The following is a 13,728-nucleotide window of genomic DNA, read 5'->3' as shown; positions in this document are numbered from 1 at the left end:
TTAGCTTTACACCCACAAGGATAAAGAAGAAAAAAATGGTGCTGGAAAACAAAGGACAAAAGTGATAACTAACTTAGCTGAACTGAGGAAGTTGACTTCTCCCATCCAAGTACTAACCAGGCCCGACCCTGTTTAGCTTCCGAGATCAGACGAGATCGGGTGCAGTCAGGGTGATATGCCCATAGACAGGAAGGTGACTTCTAAGGCCAGTAGTGGGAAAAACTAGAACCCACATAATTTGTACTGCTGACTTAACCAGGCACACGACTGGTAGTACCAGGTACATCTAGGCCTGGGCTAAGCTGGGAGGGGGTGGTTTAAAAACTGACGAGAAAAGCCAAATGATGTTTGAGAAATTACACTCCTAGATGCCTTTCCCTACTTCACACAACTGTACAGCCGCCTCTTTCCAACTCTAGGAGAAGTCTGATGGCTCATTCTCTGTGTGAGAGTCTCTTGACTAGGGGCACCCAATCACAGTTGAGGCTGTAGGCACCATACTGAAAAGAGGCGGGGGTCACGTATGCAGGCTGAATGCTGTGTTATTAGACTCATAGCCCCCTTCCCTAGCTTGACTCCTAGGATAGCAACATCCTGATTCTTACTCTCTGGGCCAAAGATCAGAAAACTTCTCTGGGCAGTCTGACTCAGGCCAAAGGAAAGACCTGAAGACCAACCTAAGTGTCCTTAACAAATAGTCCAGGTGTTACTTTCATCAGACAGTGCTGGAATAGCCAGATATCCATTAAAGAAAACGAATTTTGATCAGTATTTCATCTCATAAACAAAAATTAATTCTAAATGAATCATAGATATAAGAAAAATGGTAAAACTATAAAGCACTTAAAGGAAAATATAAGAGAAAATCCTTGAGACCCTAACATAGGCAATGATTTCTTAGCTAGTTCACCAAGAATGACTAACCAGAAAAGAAAAATTGATAAACTGGTCTTAATCAGAATTTAACACTTTTAGTCATCAAAAGACACCATTATGAAGATCTATGGGTGAGCCATAGTATTGCGAGAAAATATCTGCTGCACACATATCTGGCAAGGGGCTCATATCCAGAAAATACAGAGAACTCAAATCAACACTTAAAAAAAACTCTAATGGGAAAAGACTTGAACAGACACTTCACAATAAGCGCTAGAAAAGGTGCCCAACATCATTCATCAAGGAAACACAAATTAAAATCACAAGGAGATACCACCACATTCTTACCAGAATCACTAAAAGACTGACAAGCTCAATTGTTAGCAAGGATGTGAAACCAGCAGAAACGAATTCGCATGCACTGCTGATGGGAGTATAAAATGCTACTACTCTGGAAAATGTATATGGCTCGTTTAATAAAATTAAACAACTGCCTATCCTATTACCCAGAAATTATACTCCTAGGCATTTACCCAAGAGAAATGAAAGCATATATCTACAAAAAGCCTTGTGCAAGAATGTCTGTAACAGCTTGATTCATACTAACTAGAAATGGGAAAGCCCAAATGTCAATCCACAAGAGAATGAACAAACAGAATGTGGTGTATTCCCACAATGGAATACTACTCTGCACTAAAATGGATGAACTATGCTGATGCACACACAACGTGGATGAATTGCAAACATTTTCTTGAGCAAAAGAAGCCAGACACAATGGGGTAGATCTTGATAATTCTACTCATATAAAGTCTGAACAGGCAAAGCTACTTACAGTAAAAGAAATAAAAGTAGCTGCCTCTGTGAGGGATGGGGGTGTGGAGTAGAGAACGACCAAGAAGGACATGTGGGAACTTTCTAGGTTGAAGTACAAATTATCTATCTTGATTAGTGTTTTGGTTACCCAGGGACATACATTTGTCAAAATTCATCGAACTGTACCTTTAAGTTCTTTGCATTTTACTATATGTAAATTATACCACAATAGAAACAATTATTTAAAAAACTAAAATACAAATGGCAACCCACATACTCTGTTTTTGATCAGTAATCACTCCCCCTACATTTAAACATGAGAAGATAGCCAAGATTACTAGGTATCTGAGGAAGGAAAGAAAAAGATTATGTAGGTCAAAAGTCAGTGGAAACGTGTAAATATACTCAGAAAGAGAACAGCACTGTATCCATAAAGAAGGACATGAGACTCCTGAGTAAGAGATATTTGGAGAATATAACAGCACTCTCAACATTTTTTAAATTTTAAAATTTAAACACTGTGGCAGAAATCACAAGCTCAATAGGTTAAATGTTAAAGTTGGAGGAAATCTCCTACTGAGGGAGAGTAGGGGTGGAGATAGAAGAGGAGAAAGAAAGAAAACAGGAAGAAACAGATAAGAAAATCAGAGGACCAATCAAGGAAGTCCAATATCAAAGAACAGGAGTTTCGGAAAGAATAGAGAAAACACAGACAAGAAAAAAAAAAGTACAAAACAAAGCACGAAAACTTCTCAGAATTAAAGGAAATAAACTGCCAGACTGAAAGGTCTACTGATGAATGAAAACACACCCATAATAAGTCCTATCATTATGAATTTGAGCTACCCAGGGGAGAAAGCAGAGTCTGTGAGTCTCTAGAGAAGGATCAAAAGCAATTCCGATTTCTCATTGGAAACAACACAATGAGCAGAAATGCTCAGATTTTTGCTTCTGAAGAGGTTGAAAAAATGTACTTTCCCCTCTTCCCCCTGTTAATTACAACTAAGAATCCTGGACATTAAATATACGCAAACCTAAGAGGATTTGGAGAGAAGTAGAGAAGGCACATCACCTCGGGACACTGGGACCAAAAGAATGACAGAGCAGTGAGTTCTCTGGGATTTCTCTTTGCCTCATATATCCCAGAGTAGGTAATGGAGAAGCCAGCAACCCAAACACCAATAGGCACAGACAAAAAAGAAGTCTCCAGTGCAAATAAAGCCTGCTCACTCTACCACAAGAACCAAGAAAGGGGCAGTCTAGAAAGATGGAAAACTTAGAAAATAACTGCTCGACTGCAGCCAAACACTGCAGAAAAACCCACGGCCACATGCCAGCAAAGACTGAGTGGAGAGCAAACAAGTACATGCAAAGATGTTCAGAGGTCACTATACACCCATGAAAACGCCTACAGGAAAGCAGAATGACACCACCACGTGTGGGCAGAAATGCAGAACAACTGGATCCCTCCAACACTGCTGGTGGGAACAGACAGAGCCGCTCTGGAAAACAGGATGGCAGCTTGGAAGAAAACAAAACAAAACACCACTAGCACACAACCCAGCAACTGCCCTCTGGGCATTTATCCAGGAAAAAAGGAAAACTTATGCTCACACAAATACGTGTACACAACTGTTTAGAGAAACTGTATGCGTAATAGCCCCACACTGGAAAGAACTCAGGTGTTTTTTTTTTTTTTGAGACAGGGTCTTGCTCTGTTGCCCAGGCTGGAGTGCAGCGGCATGACTGTGGCTCACTGCAGCCTCGACTTCCCAGGATCAAGTGATTCTCCCACTTCAGCCTCCCAAATAGCTGGGACCACAGGCTCAGATGTTCTTGAAGAGGTACATGGTTAAACTATGGTTTGTTTGTATCCACACCATGAATACTACTCAGCAACAAAAAGGGATGAACTCACACTGATACACATGATGCGCTCCATGAATTCCCAGAGAATGATGTAAAGAAAATAAGTCCCCAAAAGTTACATACTACACAATTCCACTTATAATAACACTCTTGAAATAACAAAATTATAGACAGGGAGAGCAGATGAGTGGTTGCCAGGAGATATTTAGCCAAGCAGTGAATGGGGGTAGGAGAGAAGTAGGTGTGGAAACATGAGGGCTCCTTGGGGGTGGGAAGGTTCTGTACCTGGACTATGCCAATGTTAATATCCTGGTTGTAGTACTGAGATGTATTTTCCCAAGAGGCTACCATTTGGGGAAACTGGGTCTTCGTGTGACTCTATGATTACCTCACAGTAAGAAAGTTTAATTAAAAATTTCCAATAAAAATAATCTTCTATACCCAGTAAGGCTACCAGCAAATATGAGAGTAGTAAGGTTTATCAACAAAGACATTTCCAGACTTGAAAGGTCTGAAAGGATTTATTCCCATTATCCTTTCTCAAGAAGCTAAATTAAGCAAAGTGTGGTGCCCTATGCCTAATCCCAGCACTCTGGGAGGCCAAGGCAGGAGGATCGCTTGAGCCCAGGAGTTCAAGACCAGCCTGCGTAACATAGTGAGACCTTGTCTGTAATGAAAAAAAAAAAAAAAGAAGCAGTTACATTAGCACGTGCTCCATCAAAACAAGCAAGTAAATTGAAGAAGATTACAACACAATATGGAAAATGGGAGGTCTAAGCCTAGATTCCTGGCTTGTCTTGCCTTTTTGCTGATGAAGTTTCTGCTACTCCCTGCAGACCTGCTGCCTGCTGAGGATACTCATCCCATCCCCACAGTAGCTGACCAGAAAGAGCTGAGAAGCCGTGTGTTACAGCGCAGCCCCTCTCCTGACAAGGCTTCCTCCCGAAGTCCAATGGACCTGGCTCACCGACAGGCCCTCCAGATGGAGGACGCCCTGTGTGTGCAGGACTCACTCCTGACCCTGCTCCGTGACCTCCTGAGTGGGACACCTACAAATTCTCTTGAGAGCACAAATCAGATTAGGATCCAGACTCTGTTCAACCTGTCTTCCCCTAGGAGTCTTCATCTGATACTACCAGCAACACTGCCCCTTTGCATGTTCAGTTAGATTTGTGCCTGTTTCTCAGTTTTCAAAATTAAACAATATATTGTTAGGGATACACACATAGATGACAGATTTAAGACGACGACTAATGAAAAAATCAACACAAGAATCAGGACAGTGGCTGCCTCTGGGGGGAAAGGGGATACAACTGAGGAGGGATATGCTGGAAACTTCTGTAGCAGTGGCAATGGTTGATTTCTTGGCTTACGATGGTGGTGCGTGGATATTCATTCTGTAATATTTTGGATTCCATATGTGCATTTAGTATGTTCTTCTATATGTGTGATATGTTTAATTTTTGAAGTAAAAACACACAGAGGAATAAATGGGACACAGAGGATGAAGCTTTTGCTATATGGCCCAAACGACAAGTGCGTAAGAGTCACAGAGAATCAAATTTCAGCACAGCGTAAGGTCACACCTTCTTAGCTATAAATGACTACGAAATGGATTCCCTCAGACAGTAGTGACGATCCCATCACAGAGGGTGTGTGTAAATACACTGGACAGTTCTCAGTGGAGAGAGTAGAGAGGAGCCAAAAGCATCAGCTCGGGGGAAAAGATCCTTCAAATCCCAAGATTCTGGGATTGTATGACTTGAAGTCTTTACTACAGACAAAAAGTCTTGGCCTTCTAACGATATACCCACAGCCCTTCTAACCTGAGACTGAACACTACATCATGAATGGTGACAGAATGCACACAGGTTTCAGAGAGTATTCTGTTAATGTGACCATAGGGTGAATTACCAGAGTTGGAAAAATGAGGCAATTGCAGCAGCAGCTGGACTAAATCTTTTAACAAGCTTCTTTACGCCGATAGTGTCTACAGTTTTGAAAACACTTATGGAGTGAATAGAAAAAAGTGAATAGAACCGCATTTGAAAACCATAGCCTGCATTCAAACTAACACATGAAACTAAAGTAGCTATATGTTGACTCACATGAACAGAATACGTATATGCATCACACTAATCTTCTGCCCTTGGAAGGGCTGACATCTGGCTAGAGAAAAGTACCTTTGAGGGCAGTCCAAACAAATACACACAAGACTCTGATCTTTCAGACAGAACTTCTTCACAATTACATATTTTTTTTTCAGTTCTCCTCCAAACTCCACACAAAACAGGCATTTCCTAGCAAAAAATATGGTATAATATACAGGTAGACAAGCAAGTATTCATTCATTCCAGGTTGGTTGCCAGATCTCGATCAATTAGAACAGGGAAACATCCACTATTCTTCCTAAGAAGGAGACACATACCTCAATTTTTGGAGTCTATCCATTTCTTCGGCTTTGAGCTCATTCAGTTCCTTTGTTCTTCTAGCAGTTTCAGCATCAAGCCAGTCAAGCCTAGAGAACAGTATCAAGAGTCACCCCAACTCACCTCAAGGCAGAGTAAGGACTCCCCTGAGCTCCAGTCTCGGCTCCCCACTTGGCTTCCTAAGTGACTTCACAGTCTTTTAAGGAGGCAGAAAGCCAATACACATAAGAAGTGTAGCTAGGCCTAAATAATCTCTATTTATCATAATGTACAGAGATGTAGAACAGGCCTGCTTACCTTTTCCTGCCTCAGGAGCAAATATTTACCTCTGCTTTTGCATGTTGTCAATTTCCTTGGCTTTTAATTCTTCCAGTTCCTTCAATCTTTTGGAAGTTTCAGCATCAAGCCAAGCGAGCCTAGCAGACAGTCAAGAGTCAAACCAATTCTGCCTCGACACTGCAGGGTGCCATCATCACAGAAACAGACCAGAAGTCAGGACCCCCGCAGAGCACCAATCCCGGCTCTGTGAAGGTACTCAGTAGGTAACATAACCTCTCCGTACCCCTGAAGCTCTCCAGAACGTGTTCCATGTCAAAAAACATTGATGCACAATGCAATGAGAACCTGTCTCAAAGGTTCTCAAGAAAATTAGCTATCACTTGTACTTAGGGTTTCTTATTAGACTCAAACAAAACCCTTGCTGTAGCTTCAAGTTTAGACAAACAGTGAGCCCCCAGGAGCCATACAGGCATAGTGAAGTCAAATGAAAACAAAAAGGAAAAGTTAACTGTGAACAACTCTGTTGTATGTAAAAGTGCTTTGATTCTTTTGGTTTAGGATATATGAATATTGTCAAATTATTTAATGGACTGCTTTCATGTTTGCTTTCCCATAATTGTAAGAACAATTTCAGCCAAATGAATACAGAGAAACCTGTTTTCACTGCTCTCTTCCTATGGAATGTTCTCATCTCATCTCCCATATTGAAACCCTGCCTGTTCTTCTGGTCCTAGTTTAATTTCCATCTCCATCCATGAAGCCTAGACCTCTGCAGCAAGAAGTAACGCTCTCTCCTTTCTAAACTCTCTCAGTTCCCAGGTTACATACCATGTTCTATCTTAAATTATAGTTAATTACATAACTTCTCTATTGACTATAAATAAGCAAGGGCTGGGATTATGGCCTTTTTGCCCTTTTTAAAGTCTCCATAGAGCTCATAACAGTGTCATATACAAAACTAGCAACTGATATATAATTGACACATATGTAATTTATGAATGAATAGGAAAAAATAGAAGAGCTCACTATAAGCTATATAGTTTGACTGAAAACTTTAATAAACTACATTTTACGTATTTATTCTATTTTAAAAAATAATCTACATTTTAAATAACCAACTTCAAACACAGGAAAGAGAAGAAAGGGATTACTTCCAAGTCTATGTAAAAGGAGCTCTTTAATTCTCAAAGATCTGAAAAATACCAGCACAAACCTGGCTGCTTCGTGCTCAACAGCACCTGTCAGGTGACTTTCCTCTTGAGGATCTTCTGGCTGGAGAGGCTCTTTTGTGGCATCTCTGGGGCTAGATTTCACCTTTAGCCATGCGGCACTGAAAAAAATAGAAAAGTATACCTTTGTCATCATTCGCTCCGTATCCAATGACTCATCCAAGTAGATGCCAGCTCAGAGACAACAGCATTAAATTAATGGTGATCTGTAGCACACGGCCCTACAGTAGAAGCTGAATGTGAAGAAAAGTAAGATCCTCCTGCACTCAGGCGCAGTGTCAAAGGGGAGAAATTCTCCTTTGCTTCAAAGAAGCCATCACCAGTTTAAATGAGAAACAGTGATCAATTACAGAATATTGGGTGAGTGTCAACAAAACTCTGTTACAATATATAGATTTGGATCACTAATTACATTCCATATTATAAGGCAACTCTGTATCTTCATAAGGCCTAACAGCACTGTGAGCCTGGAAGCCTCACCCAGCCTCCTCTACCCACCACACATGCACTCTAAAAGACAGTCCATTGTATATTTGGTCTGTAACACAAACTTCAACCGTTGAGCTTACCACCTGAATGTACATCTCCATATTAATACTTGTATACAAAAATACAGAAAACAGAATAGAGTAATAAAAACAAAAAAAAACACATTATGAAATCAGAAGACCTGATTTTAGGTCTGGCTGTTACATGAATAAGACATTAAATTCTCTAAACATTGTTTCCTTAACTTGAAAATGAGAGTGGATGGATGAGCACAGCCATTCCTTCACATTCATTTGGAATCTTAGGGGGCTTCTCTTCCACCGGGCTGCTCACCCTGACTTCTGATGGCTCCAAAGACAGAACCCTGCCATCACCTATCTTCTCCCTCGTTCTCTCCTGACATGACTACTTTTTACTTCTTCCTTTTTTCCATCCCACCTCCTGGTCCTTTTCATTGTGTTTTCAAGAACTACTGTCTCACGGTAAACAAGCTCCCCTTTATCTTCAACCGATCCCCCCAAAGATGATTTCTACCTAACCGGACCCTGCTCCTCTTCTCTCTAACCCTGTGGAATGGCAGCTTCTTATTCTAATGTGCTATGAACGGGGATGACAAGACAGTTACGTCAACATCACCCTAATTGCTCCCTGCAGCTAAGACAGTGTTGGTGAGATCTATATGGCTTTATAGTTCATAAGTATCTTGACTTAGGAGTTAGAATTATTTTAATATATTTATTTACTCAGCAAAGATTTACTGAATGCCTACTATGTGCCTAGCACTGGACATTCAAATATAAAAAAGACACAGTCCCTGGCCTCAAGTAACCAGAATCTATTGGCAGAAGAGACAAGTGAAGGGAAGCCCATCATCTTCCGTACAATCACACATGTCCCGGTGTTGGGGTGGCCCATGGAAGGGTGTTCCAACCACAGTCAGGCAGAAGGAGGAACCAATAAGCTTCCGGTCAAAGACTTCTCATGTATGACTCACCCAAAAGAGTATTTCTGTTTAATGGAAAAAACTAAGGCTACTACTTCATTTGCTCCTTATAAGCTATAGGTTGCCTTTGATATCTGAAGGAAAAAGAGAATCACACACACAAATGGTCCCTTGAGTTTTCACATACCGTTTAGGAGATGCTGGTGGGGATGTGGAGTTTGGGGGTACCCATGGTGCCTTGCGGTCTTTCACAGGCTGCCGGTTCATTTTTAATCTGGATGAAACTGTTGTCTGCTGCACTCTGCTTTTACTGTGAGGTTGGCTTTGTCTACTTCTTTCCGCTTTGCGGAGTCCCTGTGAGAGATAAGGAAGAATTATAAAGCCAAACAAGTATCAAAGAAACTATGGTTTCAACCTCTGACTCACCGAAGCGCCAAGTTCTCCATGTTATTCACGTATCCATTGAGAAAACCCTGAGTAGACAGCACTGTGGCAGAAGTTTGAAACCACCATGGTAGGGGTGGGGTGGAGGGTGTGGAGTTGAAATCCCTGGCTCTGCCTGACACCTTTAAACATATAAACAATATATAAAATATATTTTTATTTATTTACAATTTGTTTCCTAACCAAAAACATTAATATCATATTGTTAAATTATTTTTCTTTTTTCTTTTCTTTTTTTTGTTTTTAAGAGACAGGGTCTCGCTCTGATGCCCAGGCTGGAGTGCAGAGGTATGATCATAGCTCACTGCAGCCTCAAACTCCTGGGTTCAAGTGATTTTCCTGCCTTAGCCTCCTGAGTAGCTGGGATCACAGGTGTGAGATACCATGTGAAATAACAGGTTTGGCTAATTTTTTATTTTTTGTAGAGCCAGGGTCTCACTGTGTTGTCCAGGCTCGTCTGGAATTCCTGGGCTCAAGTAATGTGTAAAACATTCTTCGTTAAAATACTTAACCTCTCCTGGGCCTTAGGTCTAAATAGAATGAATACAGCTACTTAAACAATGTTATCGAGAATGAGGCTCTGTCTCTGGAGAAGAGCACCCATTTGAATTCTTACAGGTTCAACCTTGACATCTCGATGATTCATAGCCGCCACCTGCCATAGAAGTTTGGGAAGAAACAGACTTGATCCTAATCCATTATCTGTCAATAACTTGTGATAAGTGTTAACTCTCCTTTTCTGGAGGCCACCTGAACATAAACGGATTTGCTACAGAAGCCTTTGGGCAAAGCCACCAAATGTCACTAATACAATAAGGGTATTCGACCAGGAGGTGGTCTTTTGGCCAGTTTTCCACCGATAGGGCCATACGTAATTTTTAAACAGAAGCTTAAAATATAACATAGTTTTAAACCAAGTTGTACCCTGCTGGCTCCCAAAGCCGTATTAGAAAGCATTCACCCTAGGATGCCCTTTTAATATGCAGTAATTATTACTGATCGATATTTATCTTCAGCAGGAACTAATTTTTTTTTTTTTTTCTTTAAGACAGGGTCTTACTCTGTTGCCCAGGCTGGAGTACAGTGGCTCGATCATAGCTCACTGTAGCTTCAAACTCCTGGGATCAAGTGATCTTCCTGCCTCAGGCTCCCAAATAGCTGGGACTACAGGCATGAGTTGCCACACCTGGCTAATTTTGTTTTTAGTAGAGACAGGGTCTCACTATGTTGCCCAGGCTAGTCTTAAACTCCTGGCCTCAAGCAATCCTCTCGCTTCCCAAAGTACTGGGATTATAGGCCTGAGCCACCACACCCGGCAGGAACCAAATCTTAATCCCCTCAAATCTCACACTTCCAAATCAGAAGTGGAAAAAAACTGAATTTTAAAATCTCCTGCCCAATTAGGATATTGGTATCATATTAGTTAGGATCTTACCAAACCAGGAATAGAAAGAATTCTCTATTCTAGTAACATTATTAAAAATTGTTATTTTTTTGTAAAATATACAAACAACTTAAATAGCCAGACTCAAGGACTGCTAGCATCCAACTGCCTGAGAACTGGCTCCACCGCATACCAGTTTCTGTGGCCTTGACAATGTCAGATTAATACAAATGGGCCAAAAGAAAGGAACAATTTCATACTTGCTGTCGTGCTGGCGCCAGAGTATCTTTCTTCCTAAATGGCACATTCTCAGTCACAGGCTTCCTTTTCACTGCTTTTGTTTTTGCCACGGCTAACACCTCGTCTTTGAAGCTTGCACTTTGGTCTAGAATAAATGGTCCTTCTTCCGGAAGGATATCCGCATCTAATACATCAAGCTCACTCTGCAACCTCTGGGTCTCCGGAAGCTCCATATCAGGCTGATACTTATCTACATGGAGATTTTTGAAGAACAAACTGAGGAAAACGCTATTCAAATCAAATCGCTGAGAATGATTATCTATACACAGATAGGCTCCAAATATCTATATCCTAGCCCTGCTGAGAAGCAGATGTTTTGTTGTCAACACTGTTCCTCCTCCTATGAATATTACTGCAGGTTTATAAGCAGAAACCTAGGTATCATGGTTGACTCCCTGAATCTTCGCTCTCATATTTACTCATTTACCTGGTCCCTTTGATCCTAATTCGAAAATAGCTCTTACATTTATCTCTGCCTTTCCTTCCCTTTTGCTATTACCCAAGGTTAGGCTTGCAGTATCTTGTGACTAGAATAACAGTGTCTCCTAACTGATCTCTTGTTTATCTTCACACTGTCTTCTGGCTACCAAAATTGTTCTTCTCAACTATAATATTTAAAAGTCACTTCTGGCCAGGTACCGTGGCTCACGCCTGTAATCCCAACACTTTGGAAGGCCGAGGTAGGCGGATCACCTGAGGTCAGGAGTTCGAGACCAGCCTGGCCAACATGGTGAAACCCCATCTCTACTAAAACTACAAAAATTAGCCGGGCGTGGTGGCAGCCACCTGTAATCCCAGGTACTCGGGAGGCTGAGGCAAGAGAATCATATGAACCCGGGAGGCAGAGGCTGCAGTGAGCCAAGAAGGCGCCATTGCACTCCAGCCTAGGGGACAAGAGAGAGGCTTCATCTCAAAAATAATAATACATAAATAAATAAATAAATAAATAAATAAATAAATAAATAAATGTCACTTCTATACTCAAAACCTTCAATGGGTCCTAATTTGATAGAGAATAAAGTCTGAACTCCACATAAGACATTCAACCTGCAATGGGAAAGGAAATAAAGCTGTCTTTATTTGAAAATGAGACAATACAGAAAATCAAAGAGATTCTACAGAAAAACTATTACAGCTGAGAAGAGGGGTCAGCAAGGTTTCTGGATATAAGACGAAAACAAAAAATCAGTATTATCTACATATATCAAAATAACAGAAAATATAAGAGAAAAAAATCTCATTAACATGACAACAAAAACTATAAGGCATGTTGGAAGAAATCTAATGACAGAGGTATCAGGCTTTTACAGAAAAATTTAAAAGGTAAAGGACATGAAAGACAATCTAAATAAATTGTTTTCATGAATGAATAGACCATAAAGATATCAGTTCTCCCCCCAAATAATCCATAATTTCAAACGCATATTCAATTAAAGCCCTAACAGATCTTTTTTCAAGGATCTAAATAAGTTGATCCAAAATTCAAACAGAGTAAAATCCCAATAGCCCAAATAATTTTGAAGAACAACCAACAAAGTGGGGAGTTGGTGGAGGCAGCAGTCTTACTTGACCAAAGATAAAAGTCTTAGTGAGAAAACATTAAAGACAGTGTGGGAGTGATGCAAACACAGGCAGAAATCAATGAGACTTCACGGATGTGACAAAGACAGCATGATAACTCAGTGAGTATGAACTAGATTATTCAAAAAACAGTGCTAAGACCACTAGCATCCATAGAGAAAAAAAATAAAACAGAATCCTTGCCTCGCATTGGACACTTAAACTCTAAATGGAATGAAGAGCTCAATGTGGAAAGAAAACTTTAAAACTTTAATTAGAAAATACACGAGACAATCAGTGTGACACCAGGGCAGAAGTGACTTTCTTAAGCTCAAACGTAATACTGACATATTTGAACTTAATTGAACTAAACTACAACTTCCATTGGACAAAAAGACATCCTTAAAGTCAACAGACAAGCCAAAGTCTGGAAGTAGATCTCTGTATAATTAACATAGGACCAATATCCAGACTATATAAAGAACTTCTACAAAACTATAAGACAAATAAACAATCCAATAGAGAAACAGACAAAGGATAGAAACTGGCAATTTAGACAGAAAATCTGAATTGTCAATAAAAATATGAAAAGATGATTGACTTCACTAGAATCAAAAATATTCAAACAATGAGGTATTTTAAATCCACAAAAAGATGTGGAAAAACAAGCACTCTCACAGACTATTAGCATGGCAGTAAATTCCCCAACTACTTTGGAAAGCAACTTGATTGCTATAGTAAAGTTGAAGATTCCTGTACACTGCAGCCCAGCAATCTCACTCCTATGTATATACTCAGCCTAACGGAACTCTCACACGTGGACAGAGGAAGCCAGGAACACAGATATTCACTTCACTTCATCATTGTTTATAAAAGCAAAAAACTGGGAAGAACCAAAATATCCATCAATAAGAGCTGAGAAATAAACTATGGTATATTCATATAAGGGAAACCTACCCAGCAGTAAAATTAATAAATTAGAATTCATGTGTCAATGTATCAATACAAAAAAAACCTTACAAACGTAAGTGGAGGGGGTAAGCAAACTGCAAAATGATACGGTAAGATACTTACATAAAACAATACTATATATGACAGATATACAAGCAGTAC

At 40.2% G+C, this 13,728-nt stretch overlaps 1 protein-coding gene across 6 annotated transcripts in view; it reads right to left on the bottom strand.

The window, feature by feature from the left end:
- KIAA0753 (KIAA0753 ortholog) overlaps positions 1 to 13,728 on the bottom strand; it is a 65,033-nt gene that overhangs the window by 22,634 nt on the left and 28,671 nt on the right. For all 6 annotated transcript variants that reach the window (XM_033184872.1, XM_033184871.1, XM_033184867.1 and 3 more), the window contains 5 exons: positions 11,016 to 11,245; positions 9,115 to 9,281; positions 7,480 to 7,596; positions 6,314 to 6,403; positions 5,987 to 6,076 (listed from right to left, as the gene is read on the bottom strand). In XM_033184872.1, the coding sequence (XP_033040763.1) occupies positions 5,987 to 6,076; positions 6,314 to 6,403; positions 7,480 to 7,596; positions 9,115 to 9,281; positions 11,016 to 11,245 (694 nt within the window). The remainder of the gene's footprint in view (positions 1 to 5,986; positions 6,077 to 6,313; positions 6,404 to 7,479; positions 7,597 to 9,114; positions 9,282 to 11,015; positions 11,246 to 13,728) is intronic.

The sequence above is a fragment of the Trachypithecus francoisi genome, unplaced genomic scaffold (assembly GCF_009764315.1).
Source record: "Trachypithecus francoisi isolate TF-2019V2 unplaced genomic scaffold, Tfra_2.0 Lachesis_group20, whole genome shotgun sequence".
In the NCBI taxonomy this organism is placed as follows: domain Eukaryota; kingdom Metazoa; phylum Chordata; class Mammalia; order Primates; family Cercopithecidae; genus Trachypithecus; species Trachypithecus francoisi.
This window is presented reverse-complemented; position numbering and strand designations above follow the sequence as displayed.